The sequence below is a fragment of the Cynoglossus semilaevis genome, chromosome 14 (genome assembly GCF_000523025.1).
Source record: "Cynoglossus semilaevis isolate Cse_v1.0 chromosome 14, Cse_v1.0, whole genome shotgun sequence".
Classification (NCBI taxonomy): Eukaryota; Metazoa; Chordata; class Actinopteri; order Pleuronectiformes; family Cynoglossidae; genus Cynoglossus; species Cynoglossus semilaevis.
Genome location: NC_024320.1, coordinates 6629567 through 6645188, shown reverse-complemented (window position 1 = coordinate 6645188; position 15622 = coordinate 6629567). Strand labels below are relative to the sequence as shown.

At 39.9% G+C, this 15622-nt stretch overlaps 1 protein-coding gene across 1 annotated transcript in view; it reads left to right on the top strand.

Moving 5' to 3' along the window:
* Window positions 1-15616, top strand: part of LOC103389399 (breakpoint cluster region protein-like) — an 87007-nt gene extending 71391 nt beyond the window's left edge. The window contains exons 9-23 of the mRNA XM_017038820.2: window positions 4667-4788; window positions 4984-5149; window positions 5761-5880; window positions 5992-6067; window positions 6672-6776; window positions 7153-7227; window positions 7610-7707; window positions 8681-8812; window positions 10107-10166; window positions 10402-10511; window positions 10821-10960; window positions 11393-11527; window positions 11648-11753; window positions 12723-12885; window positions 12977-15616. Of these exons, the coding sequence (XP_016894309.1) occupies window positions 4667-4788; window positions 4984-5149; window positions 5761-5880; window positions 5992-6067; window positions 6672-6776; window positions 7153-7227; window positions 7610-7707; window positions 8681-8812; window positions 10107-10166; window positions 10402-10511; window positions 10821-10960; window positions 11393-11527; window positions 11648-11753; window positions 12723-12885; window positions 12977-13066 (1698 nt within the window). The 3' untranslated portion in view covers window positions 13067-15616. The remainder of the gene's footprint in view (window positions 1-4666; window positions 4789-4983; window positions 5150-5760; window positions 5881-5991; window positions 6068-6671; window positions 6777-7152; window positions 7228-7609; window positions 7708-8680; window positions 8813-10106; window positions 10167-10401; window positions 10512-10820; window positions 10961-11392; window positions 11528-11647; window positions 11754-12722; window positions 12886-12976) is intronic.
* The last annotated feature ends 6 nt before the right edge of the window (window positions 15617-15622 follow it).

The following is a 15622-nucleotide window of genomic DNA, read 5'->3' as shown; positions in this document are numbered from 1 at the left end:
TCTCTCTCTCTCTCTCCCACTCTCTCTTTGGTGGTTCTCTCTTTCTCACACACACACACAGCTGCCCCCCACTGTCTTCTCTCCTTACCCCCCAGATGACTTGACACACATGGGTGGATGCATCTTGACTGATAGCTCGCGTGACACCGTCGTTCAATAATGCCCTGTAATGAGCCACCAGTCGGCTCTGACTGGCTGATTCCATGTTAATTATTCATAAACGGCGGGCGAGCAAGCACAAGCACTCTGTCAGCTCCTCCCTCCACCCACTGGGGGGGTCATTACAGCACCACCCTCAGATACACAAACACACTCTTCCCTTCTCTGGTCCACTCACTCTGGATCCTGTTTGTCTTTGAATGTGCACGCACAAACACACATGCACACGCACGTATGCACTTCACCACTGTATCTCCCCCTTTTCTTCCCCTTAGGTCACACTCCCATCCCAGTCTGCTCTGAACTTCACACCAGTCATCAAATATTAATGATGGATACATGAAAGCCAATAGAAATCAATGAGGCTCATTATTTTGTATCTTACCTTGCACGTCGTTGCTAACTAACCTGCTAGATGCTAAATGAGAAGCAGAAATAACCAAAGGAATATAGCAACAACTCAGATCATTAATAATCAGAAATAATTATTTGTACTTAAAAACATAATTAAATTTGAAGGGTAGCTTCTAAATGCTAATCAAATTCTAAAAGTTGCTCAGAAAAACTAGATGTTAGCCAAGGTGCAGTAAAAACACAGACAATAAATCAAAGAGCTAATAGGATCATCTACTTTGGATAAAGCTAAAATAGCTAATGTTGGCTAAAATTTAGCCAAACTACTGCTAAATCTACTGCTGAAATAGCAGTTAGCACAATGCGGTACAATTTGAAAACTAAGAGTAAGAAAATAAAAGTGTATTTAGAAACAAATTCTGCAGCATAAGACAACAGTTCTTCAAAATGTTAGCTACAGGCTAACAGGTGCTAGCGCTTGTCTTATGGAGAATTATCTGTGAATCAGATGAAGATAAACTGAGGTCAAAGAGTAAAGAGTGAGAGCTTTGACATCCCGTCTGATAAGGAAAACACACAGGAGTTTTCTTAGGAACAAGAAGAAGCAGCCCTCCGTTTGTCGCTCTCCGCAGTCCTAGCATTAATGTCCCCCATTATTGCATACTAAACTTTTAAGTTCCTTGCAGTAAAAATCTTTATTGTTCGGTTGAAAAGCAGCGGGAATGATCACCATCATGCAACCTGTGGTGTTTTCAATGAAGTCCTGCTGGAGCTGAGCAGCACCAGTGGCCCCCAGAGGCTACGGCCCTGCTCAATGACGGCAAAGATGAAAACACAAGCTGCTTCGTATAAAAGCTAACGGTGGCACGGCCCAACTCTCGCTGCATCTTCTGCTCCGTTTGTCTTTTTTACACGTTTTCCTCTTAAGGTTTCATACACACTCAACCAGGCGAGGAGGAAACACACAAACACAGAAATGCCCCTGTGAGCGTGTATTCTAAATGTAACCACAAATGTTTTGTAAATTCAAACCATGACTCCAGCTGCAGCAGCAGTGCTCAGCGAGGGCTTCGCTCGGAGATGGTCAATATTTAATCTGTGTTGTGTGTGTGTTTTCCCTGGTGTTTCTCTCTTCTCTTCTGCTCTGTTGCCACCAGTGTTGCATTCAACTGATCCAACAAACACACAGAGCCAACATTTCTCCTACCGGCTTTTAAATTCAGATGGAAGAGTCAGTCATGTGACGTGCTGTGCTGTTTGATCAAATATTTCCCCCGTCAGTGGAGAGAAGCTGCTGCATAAGCATATTTTAGATTTTATTAGAGCGGTGTTAACTGAAATACAGCAGGTCTGCATTGACAGACTGAAGAATGAAACACAAATGCAATGAGACTTGACTGATATGAAAGCTTCAACAGTTCCCTGTATTTGGAGTTTTCAGGTTCTGCCCATGTGTGTGTGTCCATTGGTTTTCTCCAGGTTTTCTGGTTTTTACATCAGTCCCAAAAGTTGCAGACTGGAGATTATATTTTGTTGTTAACACCTGAGTAGGAATTTCCTGCCAACCAATATTATTGGAAATCCTTAGTTATATTGGTAGGAATAATTTTAGTTTTTTTCTTCGATAATGAAAACCCGGTAATGCAATGTCTGGTCGCCCAGATGATGTGACCTAAAAACAGTTTTGAAGTTAAAGTGAAACTATTATTTGTATTGTGCACAGTACACCACTGCACACATTGAAATGTGTACTCTGCCTTTAATCCAAACAGCTGCATATATTGCATTGGTTGATATCAAATTGGAAAGTGTTTAGACACTATCAGCAGATCGATATCAGCAGATAAAAAGTTATAATATGGGACATCCCTACATGTCACCTCAGTCAGTAAATTTTTTCAGTCAAACTTATTTCCCTGAACCAAAAGAAACCATAAACCAGGTTCTGTGAGAGCAGACTGCGGGCTGGATACAGCCCGTTATTCTTTTTAATCCAGCCCAAATTATATTATTCAATTTTATTATCATTAGATTTCTGTCATTTTTCCTTTTCCCTGGAATAGAATTTCCCCAATAGATGGCGCACTCCAGTGATGAGGTGTAGTACTCTCTACTTTACTGTTTTGCTGTACTCTTTGTTTGAACTTCCAACTCTTCAGTGGTCAAAGAAAAGAAAAGTGGACAGTGAGTGATCAACAGCTGTATGTCTGATAGGACAAGAAAGTGTTGTGGTTTTAAAAGAATACAATATCAGCCAGTTGATACTCACTGTAATAATGTGATAAAAATAGGAATGAAAACCCCAAATCCAACAGGACACACATCGCTGTCTGTCCTCTCTGTGTTGGTGCGTTACAACACACACCGGACACGTCTGAATCTTTCAGTTTTCCTGTGTGTGATTTCATCATGTTGCTGTGTGCGGACTGACAGATGTCACACTGATCTGGTTCTAGAGCAGGATTTTTCCAACCTCCGTGGACGTTTTTACACCACAGCTGTTCATTGGTTCTATGTTGTCGTTCATAAGGAGAAGTTTCAGCAACGCAGTACTGCACAGGAACTATTTTGGTGAAGTTTAACACAGTTGGGTTTAAACAGGAGGAATGAGGAATCTTCTCCCTGACATCTTTCTCTCTCTCTCTCTCTCTTTCATCTCTGTCGTCATCTTCTCTCCACTGGCTCTGTCACACACATATGTGACACAGCATGATGTCCAGGCACCTTTAGTGAGCACATAAGTCTCTGGCACTGACACTGACATCTGTACGTCCAAAAGGAGGGGGAAGAAGACAGGGGGTACTGTGATGCTGGTGTAGCACAGGGTTCGGGGAACAAATCCAAACCCCAAGTCTTTGTTGGACAGACAAACGGTGGAGAAGTGAAGTGTGACTGCTGTCTTATGTCATAGCTCAACAAGTTGTAGTGACTTGTCTCTCTTGACCGGGTCTCTCAAACTCTAACGAGCTATGGTTTAATTTTAAATATGATAAAATCTAGATATTTTTAAAGTTGTTTAATATACTGTAAATGTAATATGTATTTAACATATATTTATAACTATTTCCTAAACTGCAAATAACAAATGTTTGACTTATTCTTAATGAGCAGCTAAAGCAGTTCAACAATTAAGAAAAAAAAAAAAGCTAATTAAATCATGGGGATTATTTAATATTTGACAAATAGTCTCAGGCCAGATGTGAGGGTTTTTGCGGGCCGGCAGTGGCCCCTGGGACAGGTGTTTCAAACACCTGCTCAAAAGAATTGCCTGTCTCTTCAACTGATACGTACTTTCACGCGCATCAGAAATGCTTAGCTCATCATTATGAAAAAATATATATATGACCATATATGTCTGCCAGCTGGTGATTTCACACCCTCAACATTTGAATTCTGTGAACAGGATTAAATCTCTTTACTGTTTATGACATGTCTAAAAACTACAACCAACACATTTAACCATTAGTTTAATAATCCAGTTCCATTTCTTTAAAAAGAAAAAAAAAAACTCCAATTTCACTTGATCAACATAACAATTATGAACACTTTCTGTCTCTGCTCCCTGCAGTCCTTCAAAGTTTCATGTTATATGTCGAAAATCTTTCCTGGAAATTGGTATCACTGCCCCCTTGTGGCACAGTGCAGCATTACACATCTAATTACTTAGTCTGACGTCAGTGCAAAAAAAAAGGCTCCCTTTTCCTCCTCCACTTTCTCATTTAGGGTTCCAAAAAAAAGACTCCCTTTTCCTCCTCCACTTTCTCATTAATTCCTGAGTGACATGAAAATCAATGAATGTGAGAGAATAAAACAAAACAATTATCAGGTAATTTGCTGAATCGATTCTATTTAGTGTTCAAGTCTCCAAACTGCTGGAGTAATAATCAGTTTGATCTGTTATGATTGATTCATATGACTAGGTGAGCTTTGTCGTGACGTCTCCATAGACAGAAGGAGGAATTGTCTTTTTTTTTTTCCGATGGAAACAAAACCCCTCTGCTGACTCTTCATTGTCAGGCTAATAAAATAGCCGATGTTTTTATGTATACAGTGTGTTTCTGCTAACTGATTCTATAACATGTGAGTTAAGATGTTCTTCATCTCAGCTATTGTTTCCCTGACCCAGCTCCTTTCTCTGACGTTTTTCTTACAGAACCGGCAGCTGCTGAGGGACGGCTTCATGGTGGAGTTGGTGGAAGGAGCGAGGAAGCTGAGACACGTCTTCCTCTTCACTGATCTGCTGCTCTGCGCCAAACTGAAAAAACAGATCGGAGGGTGAGAGGCTTAATGGGTTTCTGTCTATTTGTCCTACTCCGCAAAAGTTGAATGACGTCCACTGCAGTTTGAGGATTATTCCCTCATTCACAATATCTTTGTTTGTGGGAGCTTTTTTTTTTTTTTAAATTTCATTTAGAAATGAATCTCTTCATATCTCTTTTTAAATCTCTCCAATTTCCCTTCTACCTGCAGGAAAAGCCAGCAGTACGACAGTAAGTGGTACATCCCTCTGACTGAGCTGACCTTCCAGGGGCCTGAGGAGGCTGAACCACTCACCATCCCCCAGGTCCCTGATGAGGAGCTGGACACCATGAAGGTCAAGATCTCACACCTCCGCAGCGAGATCCAGAGAGAGAAGGTGTGTGTGTGTGTGTGTGTGTGTGTGTGTGTGTTCTTTCACATACCTGACATCGGAGAAAATTGGATTTTTGTTCTGACTAAAACATCGACTTTTTAAAAATGCATGGAAACAGTGCAGGAGAATGAGCCGTATCATCAAAATAATGGGCCGGTGTTGAGCAGTGTAGCTCTCATGTGACTAGAAATGACCACAGATAAAGAAGACAGACCAACAAAAGAAATGGCGGAACTGTTCGGAGAGACCAGGAAACCAACCAACATGTCTACGATGTCAACTCATTAGGTCGTAGGGACAGAGACGTAGCAAACGACCTTAAGGATGAGGAAATCAAAAGCTATTCCATATGTAATGAAGGAGAAGTGTAGTAATGTCTCTTAGTGGACGTTTTGGTAAACAAACAGGAAGTGACTTTAGAAATGGACGCAAGTATTTTTTGGCTACTTCTCGGCACCTAAATCCAAATTCTGATTCCAGACAATTTGTTTTTTTTCCTTGGCTCTACAGTAATGGCTAATCCTTTGTGGATGCTCCTTTTAAAATGTGTTTTAATATTTAATTTCTTGGGTACACCGGAGCAGCTCAAACACGTTTCATCTGTGTGATTTCAGAGAGCAAATAAAGGTTCTAAAGTCATTGACCGTCTGAGGAAGAAGTTGTCTGAACAGGAGTCTCTTCTCCTGCTAACATCTCCCTGTATGCCCATCAGACTCTACAACAAGAACGGCAAGGTGACGACTCCCTCCATCTCCACTGTTAATATAAATATGACACGCTGTTCTCTGTGTTTTCATATGCTGAAGTAACAGGGTTTTTTTTAAATTGTGTGCTTATTTTTCCAGAGCTACAGTTTCCTGATTTCCTCCGACTATGAACGTGTAGAGTGGAAGGAAATCATCAAAGAACAGCAGAAGAAATGTGAGCTTCTCAAAAATATTGTGTCAAAAATGTTAGGGTTTTTTTGCTATATGTGGAATTTCTCATGTAATAAACAGAATTTGTGGACATGAGCACACAGGAAATTTATAACGTTAGACTTGTGTAGTGTAGCTTAGAAGCTTTAACTTAAATATAAAATGTTATAGGTACTGATCAGTACCATGGACCTGTAGTGCAGCTCATTGAACAATCGTTAAGGATCACTACATTACTAAATCATGTTAGTAACTGAGTCTGAAAGGTGTATTAATTTGAAAAATTGACAAGTTTACAAAGTTAAATTATTTTCTATCAAAAAATATAGCTTTATAAGATTAAAACGTTTTTGGACCTTGATATCATGAAAAAAAGCATTTTATTTTCTATTAAATATTTTAAAACATCAAGACTTCTTCCAAAGCATCACTTTAAAAAAAAATGTGTCAAACTTCTAAAATTAAAGCATTGTTTTTTTGTCATCTCTTGATTAATCAAGATTAAATTTTGATGATGATTAGTTCCCAGCTACCTTGTGATTTTCTACAATACAAAAATATATTTGTTTGACAGCCCTAATTAAGAAACTAAATATTTCTTTATCCAGGTCTGAAAACCTCTTCTCTGTCTTCTGTGGAGCTTCAAATGTTGACCAGCTCCTGTTTGAAACTTCAGACAGTCCACCACATTCCACTGAGTGTCAATAAAGAAGGTGAGCTCTTTTGGATTGGTTTTTTTTAGATTGTTATTAATGAGTTTTACCATCAAATTCAACCTTGAGTTTAGAATTATTTAATATAAAAAAAAGAAAAGTAAGAAAAGTTATTAAATATTAGAGTTTCTAGCATGTAGGTCTGGATAATTTATTTCTCCTGGGAATTACACGTTAACAAAAATTGCCTTGGAAGGGAATAAAAACGTTAAATATTTGTGTCTGAGATGAGGATGAATTATATATAGGGATTTAATCCACATGTCCAGGTGGGAGTCTGCTCCAAAACAAACCCAGATCAGCATGTTTTTCTAATCCTCCACCTCACCCCCTCTCACCCCTCTCCCCCTTGTCTTCTCTCTGACTGTTTTTCCAGAGGACGAATCCCCCGGTCTCTGCGGGTTCCTGAATGTAATCGTCCACTCCGCCTCCGGCCTCAAACAGAGCTTGAGTGAGTCACTCACCTTTAGCCTCGGTGCAAACAACAGAAAATACACATGGAGTGGATGAACATGAGATCCTGATAGGTGGTGGGTTAAAATATGGACAGTGCAGCGGAGAAAAACATTTTGTTCCTTCCGTAACATTTAAAATATTAATAATACGTTAAATAATAATAATACATAATACAATATAATACACAGTACATAAATAAGTAATTATACGTTGTTTTTTGTAAAATAATTCTTTAGCTCCTAAGTTGTGGGACAGATACAGTAGAAGGTCTGTGGCCTAGAAGTGGGCCCTAGACCGGAAGTTTGGAATCCCTATTCCACACACGTAAACCAGATCTGTAGTCAGATGTATTGACTAAATTCTCTTGTCTCTGTCAGATCTCTACTGCACATTGGAGGTTGATTCCTTTGGCTTCTTCTCAAACAAAGCCAAGACGAGAGTGTATCGATACACCACCGAACCCAAGTGGAACGAGGTGAGAAACCAGAACTCTGAAACACTCACTCACTGTTAAAGACAGCTACCAGTCTTGGGATCTCTGGAATTCCAAGAAATCTTAGTTTCAGTATTTATATTCCCATATATATATTACCAATATATTGTGTGTATTTATAACTGTGCATCTTTTGACAATCATCAATTTTGTTAGAATATATTCTGATGATAATTTACATTTACATTTACATTTAGTATATTATTGGATATTACGGATATTATACTAAATATATCATATTGTACACAACATATACATCTTGTATATGATATATTTCTACATATATTTTATCTTATGTTTATATATATATCTTGATGTTATGTAATACATACAATCATCATATACATTTTATTGGACAAATACACAATATGTTTGTGTAACTATATTTGTAAATATATCTATATATTTATAGTTACTATTCACTGTATGTCGCACAGACAAACAGCAAAGACACAGATATCTGTACTTCAGATATATGCGTGATCACCATTGTGCGTGCAGTAATGGTAATACACAGCTGCATGTAAATATATTTGCACCACAAAGAGCTTGGAGATACCTTCAGAGTGAAGGGTTTTTCTTTGTCTCCACACTTTAGTCTGTCATGGCCTGAAGAGCCTGTGCTCAGCTTGGAGTAAATAATATTTGCTAATGAGGATCCGCTGGTGATGACTCACATCTGTCCACTATAGTCTGGAGAAGAAGCCGACGTGAAAACCATATGCAGAGAGCTCTCTTACATGATTACAGGGAATATTGGTCAGCTGGGCTTTGTAGCTGCATGTATGGATTACAGTACAGAGGAGCAGTACTGTATGTTTTTTTTCTGACTGTAACAGCTTTCAGTCTGTCATTATCTCTGTGTCATTCTTGTCCTTTTTTCCCTTTGTCTTGAAATGCCACTGCAGGGTGGGTTTTTTTTATCATATGCTGTTGTTGTTTTTCTCTCCTCCAGGAGTTTGAGATCGAGCTGGAGGGCTCGCAGACCCTGAGGCTGCTCTGCTACGAGAAGTGTTACAACAAGACCAAGCAGAACAAAGACGACGGAGAGAGCACGGACCGCATCATGGGGAAGGGACAGATCCCGGTATGACATGACGTCACCCCCTCTTCCCATCCTCCCCCCGTCTGTCCATCGTTCAGCAGACACATGAATCACGACTGATAGGCACTTATGTCACCACTGCTGGCACAGAGCATGAAATCTACAGTATATCACTACTGGCTGATTAGATTAATGACTCTATAAAATAACATGATGTGGAGTTAGGGGCTCCACTGAGTCCAATTTACAGGTTTACACAATCAGGAACAAGAAGCTGTGGAGTTTGTCTGTTGCAGTGAGCCAACTCTTAGTGTTTTGGCTTTTGACACCGCCAGATGTGAACACGCAAACTCTGAAATGACATTAGTTCTGTCAAGTGACGAAACGTCCGCCCGTCAGAGTGACACAATTACAGCCGAATACCCTGTTCAAAATCACTGTCTCACGTTGCGTTTGACAGAATTGCAGGCTGCAGAGTTGATAGCGTGTGATTAGGGCCATGAACATGGCGCCGACCCGCAGGATAATGTCGAGTGTCACTCAGAGGAAGAGACAGATAACAGCAGGGAGAAACGCACCAAACAAATCAGGCACTGAAAGCCTGCAGCAGGAAGATTACATTTGGACACTGCTCCAAGTCTGTATGTGTATGAGTGTTTCATATGTGTGGAATGATCATTTTATTTGATTTACCTTATGAAACCTGTACAGTGTGTAACACTTCATCCACAATTCAAATGAGCCTTGTTACAGTCACAGGCTCCACCTAGTGGTTGTTTTGTTAATCGTGTGACACAATCCTTTTCTAGACCGATGATGTCATCGTAACCAAACCACCCAGAGTGGTGAGAAAGTTGCTCAGCAGGATTGTCTTAAATCCAGGGCAAACAACAGCCACTTCTGTCTTTGACAGAAGCCACCGTGGACACGTTGGACTGTTAAGAATGACACTGTATTACATTGTAGGAAATGTGAAAAACTTAAATCTGAATTCATTTGAACAAAAGAGTGAATTATTATATGTCCAAGATTACACAGTCCATATGGGTATACATGGGGGCAGTGGTGGCTTGGTGGTTAGGAAAGCCGACTTGGGTCTGGAAGGTTTCAGGTTCAGTTACCACTGAGCTGCTCTGAGCATGGCACCGTCCCCACACACTGCTCACCGGGCACTTAAAGCTGCCCCCTGCTGACTGTGGTGAGGGGTAAAAAGCAGAGGTCACATTTGGTTGTGTGCAGTGGTGTGCTGTGTCACAATGACAAGGAGTTCACTTTCTTCTTCTTCTTCCAGAAATAATTTTAATAATAATAACTCTTTTTGGTTCTTTTCATCCAGCTTGACCCTCAGGCTGTCCAAGGAAAAGACTGGCAGAGAACAGTTATTCCCATGAATGGGGTGAGTCATTATTCAGTCTAATCTAATGCATCCATCTCCTCACATCAATCACCTCTGGTATGTCAGTACGGACATGCTCTTATATCATAGTACAATCCAGAGTTACATTGTGAATCTTACATTTTCCTAATCAGTAATCAACTTTCCCGGTTTTAAAAGTAAAGTTTTTATCAAAGTCATCTCAAAACCGATTTTTATTCCTGCACTTTACACGTTTTCTTTGTGTGTGTGTCAGATTGAGGTAAAACTGTCCATAAAGTTCACTAGTCGAGAGTTCAGCCTGAAAAGGATGCCTTCGCGGAAACCTATGGGTGTTTTTGGAGTCAAGATCACCACCGTGACCAAGTGAGTTACAGTGGTAACACATTAAAGCGTATTTATTCAAAGCGTATTTATTGGTTTGTTTTCCTGTACTTATTACTTACAAAATGTGTTATTTTACCAGTCATATTGAACATGATCATATTTCATATTAAGGTGTACCACAGGGTAGTATTTGAGGCCTACTCTCCATGTCATTCATTTACTTTATTTTATACTTTAAAGCTCAGAATGCACATTTTGTTATTGAATATATATAGTTCATTTCTATTGCCACTCTATGTATAATATATATTGCGTCCTCATTAACTTCACCACTGATTTTTCTCTTAGGCGAGAGCGCTCCAAGGTGCCCTACATTGTTCGGCAGTGCCTAGAAGAGATAGAAAGGAGGGGAATGGAGGAGGTGGGCATCTACAGGGTATCAGGGGTGGCTACTGATATTCAGGCCCTCAAAACAGCTTTTGATACGAGTGAGTACAGTTAACATCCTTGTTCTGTGCATGCTTCGTATGATATAATTAAGAACAAATTAAAAGAAAGGATTTTGACTTTGCATCCCTAAGGTGGTCATACAGTAATTCTCAATTGCACTGGAAATGTAATCTCTGTTGAACAGGTGGTTATCATCCTAGATCTTGGAGATTTTCAGAATATTTTTCTCCAGTCCAGTCAAATCATTAACCAGACTTGCGTACTAACTCCTTTTCAAATCTGTGCTTTCCATGGCATTATGTATCTTTGCGGTTTCCTTAGCAAAGTGGGTTAAATGTATCTTATTGACTGGCTGCTGACAGTTGTGTCCTAGCAACTGCCTTCTTTGGATGTTTTCCTGCCCTGTTATCTCTGCTGCAGCACAACCTTCTGTCCTCGTGTTGTTTGAATTCCCTCTCTTCATCCTGCAGATAACAAGGATGTGTCAGTGATGATGAGTGAGATGGACGTCAATGCCATCGCGGGGACCTTAAAGCTCTACTTCAGAGAGTTACCTGAGCCTCTTTTCACTGACGACCTCTATCCCAACTTTACAGGCGGCATCAGTAAGTCGGAAAGCTGTGGATATTAAGTTCCAAACCTACAGCTTTTGTTTCAGCAAAATCAGACACAGCTTCCGCTTTGTACAATGTGTTTAAAAACACTATGGCATTTTCTGTTTCCAGCGTTGTCTGACAGTGTAGCCAAAGAGAGCTGCATGTTGAACCTGCTGCTGTCACTGCCAGAACCCAACCTGGTCACATTTCTCTTCCTGTTGGATCATCTGAAAAGGTACAAACAAACAAAAGACTGGCTACAAACACCTTCAAACACCGTGTAAATGCACAATACACTTCATGTGTTGTGCAAGAGATACATTTGCCAGAATATTTGTCCATATTTTGGATTGTTGCAATAAAACAAGAAGAAAAATAACAAGATTATCACGTTAATTATTAGAATGGTAGAATGACGTGCACTGTAAAGCTAATAATTCCACCGTTCATCCTCTTATCTTTGCTCTAATACATAGTCAAATCATTTATGGTCTTTAACTGTACACACACTGCTGGAAAGAGTTCTCATTTCACTAAAGCTCCCCAAGCTCAAAATGCCATCTCAAGACCTAGGCTTCAAACTCTGAGTTTTCATTTCCTGACATTTTTATAAATTAATACAATTCATCGATTTATCATGATTATTCACGATTAACTTAAATAAATTACGATGAGGATCAGTATCATGATTACTCCACAGCTACCCTAGTAATTGAGATAAAATAAATTGTATATTTGTATACAGTAACTCCCATGTTTATTACTTTATTCAATATTAAACCTACATTACACATTATTCATGACTTAACTATAGATACAAATGTGATTAATCACAAATAAATACTGATTGCTGCCCTAATGTTCTGAATCGGAGTCCTCCCTACCTGCTCAGATCAGTGTACAGTCATTCATTCCTCATTGTCCTGCTACACACAACGCATCTCAGAGGTTCCATATCACACGTATTATGTCTGGTATCTGTCCATCGTGAATGAAATACAGTTAGTTTTGCTGCCTCATATTAGAAGTATACAGACATGCATAATTCCAGGACCTTGCTTGAAACTGCACACCTGCAGTGCCTGAAAGTCTAACCGTATTATACTGAGAGGTGTGAGTGGAATAAAATTGCAGGATGTTTTCAACCCCTAAGACTCCAGAACTAGGACCCCGACCGATCTCACGTTTGTGTTCCTGTCTGCAGGATTGCAGAGAAGGAGAGTGTCAACAAGATGTCTCTCCATAACCTGGCAACAGTGTTTGGTCCCACCCTGCTGAGGCCCTCTGAGAAGGACAGCAAGATCCCGGCGAACCCCACGCAGCCAATCAGCATGGGCGACAGCTGGTCCCTGGAAGTTATGGCACAGGTGACACTCTCAGACCTTCTGCCTTACTCTTTTTATCTATAAATCCCTCATGTTTTATTCCACTCTGTCTTCTAATCTGATGTCCGTGCAGGTCCAGGTGCTGCTGTATTTCCTGCAGCTAGAGACAATTCCCACTCCAGACAGTAAACGGCAGAGCATCCTCTTCTCCACTGAAGTATAGAGGCACCGTTAGCCGTGTCCGTCCGACACTTAACACCCTGACGGAGTGAACCACTGAGGGAAGACGGCTCAGTGAGCCTACGGTAGTAGTTTGTATGTTTTCAAATTGACTGGATAAATAAGGATTGTCCCTGGCGATGTCTTCTCCACTTGAACACAGGAGGGCGCCGTTAGGTGTGTGAAACCCTGGATGTGAGCAGGTCCTCTGCTCATGTTTAATACAATTCCTGACACCTTCTGTGATGTTGGGGGGGCATCTGCCATCTACAAGTCTCCTCCTTGTCCTTTACCGGTCCAGGAAGTGAACTTTTGCAGCTTGTAGACACTTTATGGTCAAAATGTTCTGGGATGTTAAGAGGCATCTGTCTTGATTCGTGGAATAAGCTCACTAACGAATCACATTTTCTATGTTTTTTGTCGTTCGACGTCGGTCTTTTGGAAGTTTGTTTTTCCGGACAATCACCACGTCAGATCTGTTATGATTTATTTCATTCGTCTTATTGTCCCGTTAAGGAAAATTCAAAATGTGTCTTAAATTATCTCACTTATCCGGCCTGTGTTTTTGAGAGCTTTTCTCTCTTTGGAATAAAAAGAAAACACAGCAAGCGAACACCTCCATGTTCATGTGTTTACAGCCTAAACAAAAACCCAGTTGTGGAGTTGTAGACAAACATGAAGGGACTGTCAGAAAACGAACGCCATGGAGTCTGACTGCCAGCATTAGATCCAAGAACAAAAGACAAAAACCCTCTCTTCTTTGTCTTGCTTGTGTCTCAAAGGTAGTCGTCAGCAGAAATACCCAGGAAGCAATATATTTTCTAACATGGGATTTGTCTTTGTTCATATCTTTGCTGATGATACCTTCCTTCTTATTGTAACATAGGACTTGTTGCCAAATTCATAGGTTGTTGGTTTGTTTCCTTGTTTGTTTCTAGGCTCAACGGATCCTGTTGTATTTACAGTTGCAGTATGTACATATTCCTAAAGTTGTGTTATTGTTTCTTTTTGTTTAACAGCATAACCATCGTTGCTATAAGTGTAATTTATTTTTGAGCCCGGGTTTCTTTATGTGACATTTAAGGTTTGGACTGGTGGAAGTGGTAGAATTTAGCCTTGAAGTCTTGCCGTAAATGTGCAGGATTAGCCTTGTCGGTATCTAAATTCTTTTTAGCCTTCCCATTATTGTAAGGGTATTTTCATGAGTAAAGATCCACTCATTATAGTTACGTACCTGGATGCTGCTGTGGAGAAAAAGGCACAAGCACTTCAACTGCTAGATGTTCCTCAGCACGTCATTCCAAGACCACCAACTGTGCAGTGCAGGTGTTATGCATTGCCATCATATAAATGAAATAGATCAAGTCATTAGGTTGCAAAGTGAAGCTGGAAATGTCATTTTTTGTTGTAACAGAAAAAAATCCTGTTTATTTTATATTAATTCTGACTGTAAGATTGACCTATCAGACGTGTTAGTGACCTCAAGCTTTGTGTTCTTTTTTTTCAACATTGTTGGTTTCATCACAGAGCATGGTGTCATCTTGGTCCCATTTAGGGGAAAATAGATGATAAAGCACAACATGAGAAACAACGCACATACAACCATGTTGTAGTGAAACACCCATCTTAGCCATTAGACAGTCCAGGTGTCAGTCACATCCTGTCCACTCATATGCACCACCATCTCTGGAAAAATATCATCTATTCTATTTATTTCCTCAAAAGAGGATTCAAATGTACATATTTTCATTACTTTTTTAAAGGAAAAGATGAACGAGTGAGCAAAGCCCTTTCAAAGAAATATCATTTTCCTGACTTTGACATTCATTTCTATTTCTAAGACTCTGAAAGCAGTGGTTCCACATTTGGGATCCTTTTTGGCTTCACTTTTGCAACCTGATAGCTATGTCCATTTCTTGTATATGGTCTACAGTCATTACACAACACGCGTCATTGATGCTCTGTGGCTGCAAAAGTGCACTCACGTAAGCTTTGAACTACTGTATTTATTACGATTGAAGTGACCTGAGCACTCAGTGTGTTGTGCTCCTCCCTATATCGGAGCATATCAGCTGGTCTAATGAAGGAATCTTAAAGTTTTTGGGTTTTTTTCTTCGAAGCCCTATCAGTACTGTGCTTTGTTTCCTGTTCATCCCAGAAGATTTCAACCACCAAGTTAACAACGCTTTAAGTACTTTAGTGATGCTACAAATGACATAGTGTATAAGTACTAGCCTTTGTGTCTTTGATTTAACATGCAGGCATGTTTTATTTGTCTTTTTATAGCTGTGTTTACAAAACGACTTGTCGATGTGACGCGGGCCACTAACGAAGAACGTCTTACAGTGTGACATCATCACGTCCATCAATGGATAAATAAGATTTCCTTAACGTTTACTACACTATATATATGATAGGCAAATATCAGTTTAATGGATGTCTTAAGGGCTTTTTCCAAGTGACCACAGGAGGGCAGGTGTGAGATTTTACACTCTTACTGTTAGAGGTAAATGGTAAGAGGAGTCATTCCTCTGACAAACATATCAACACTTTAAATGTA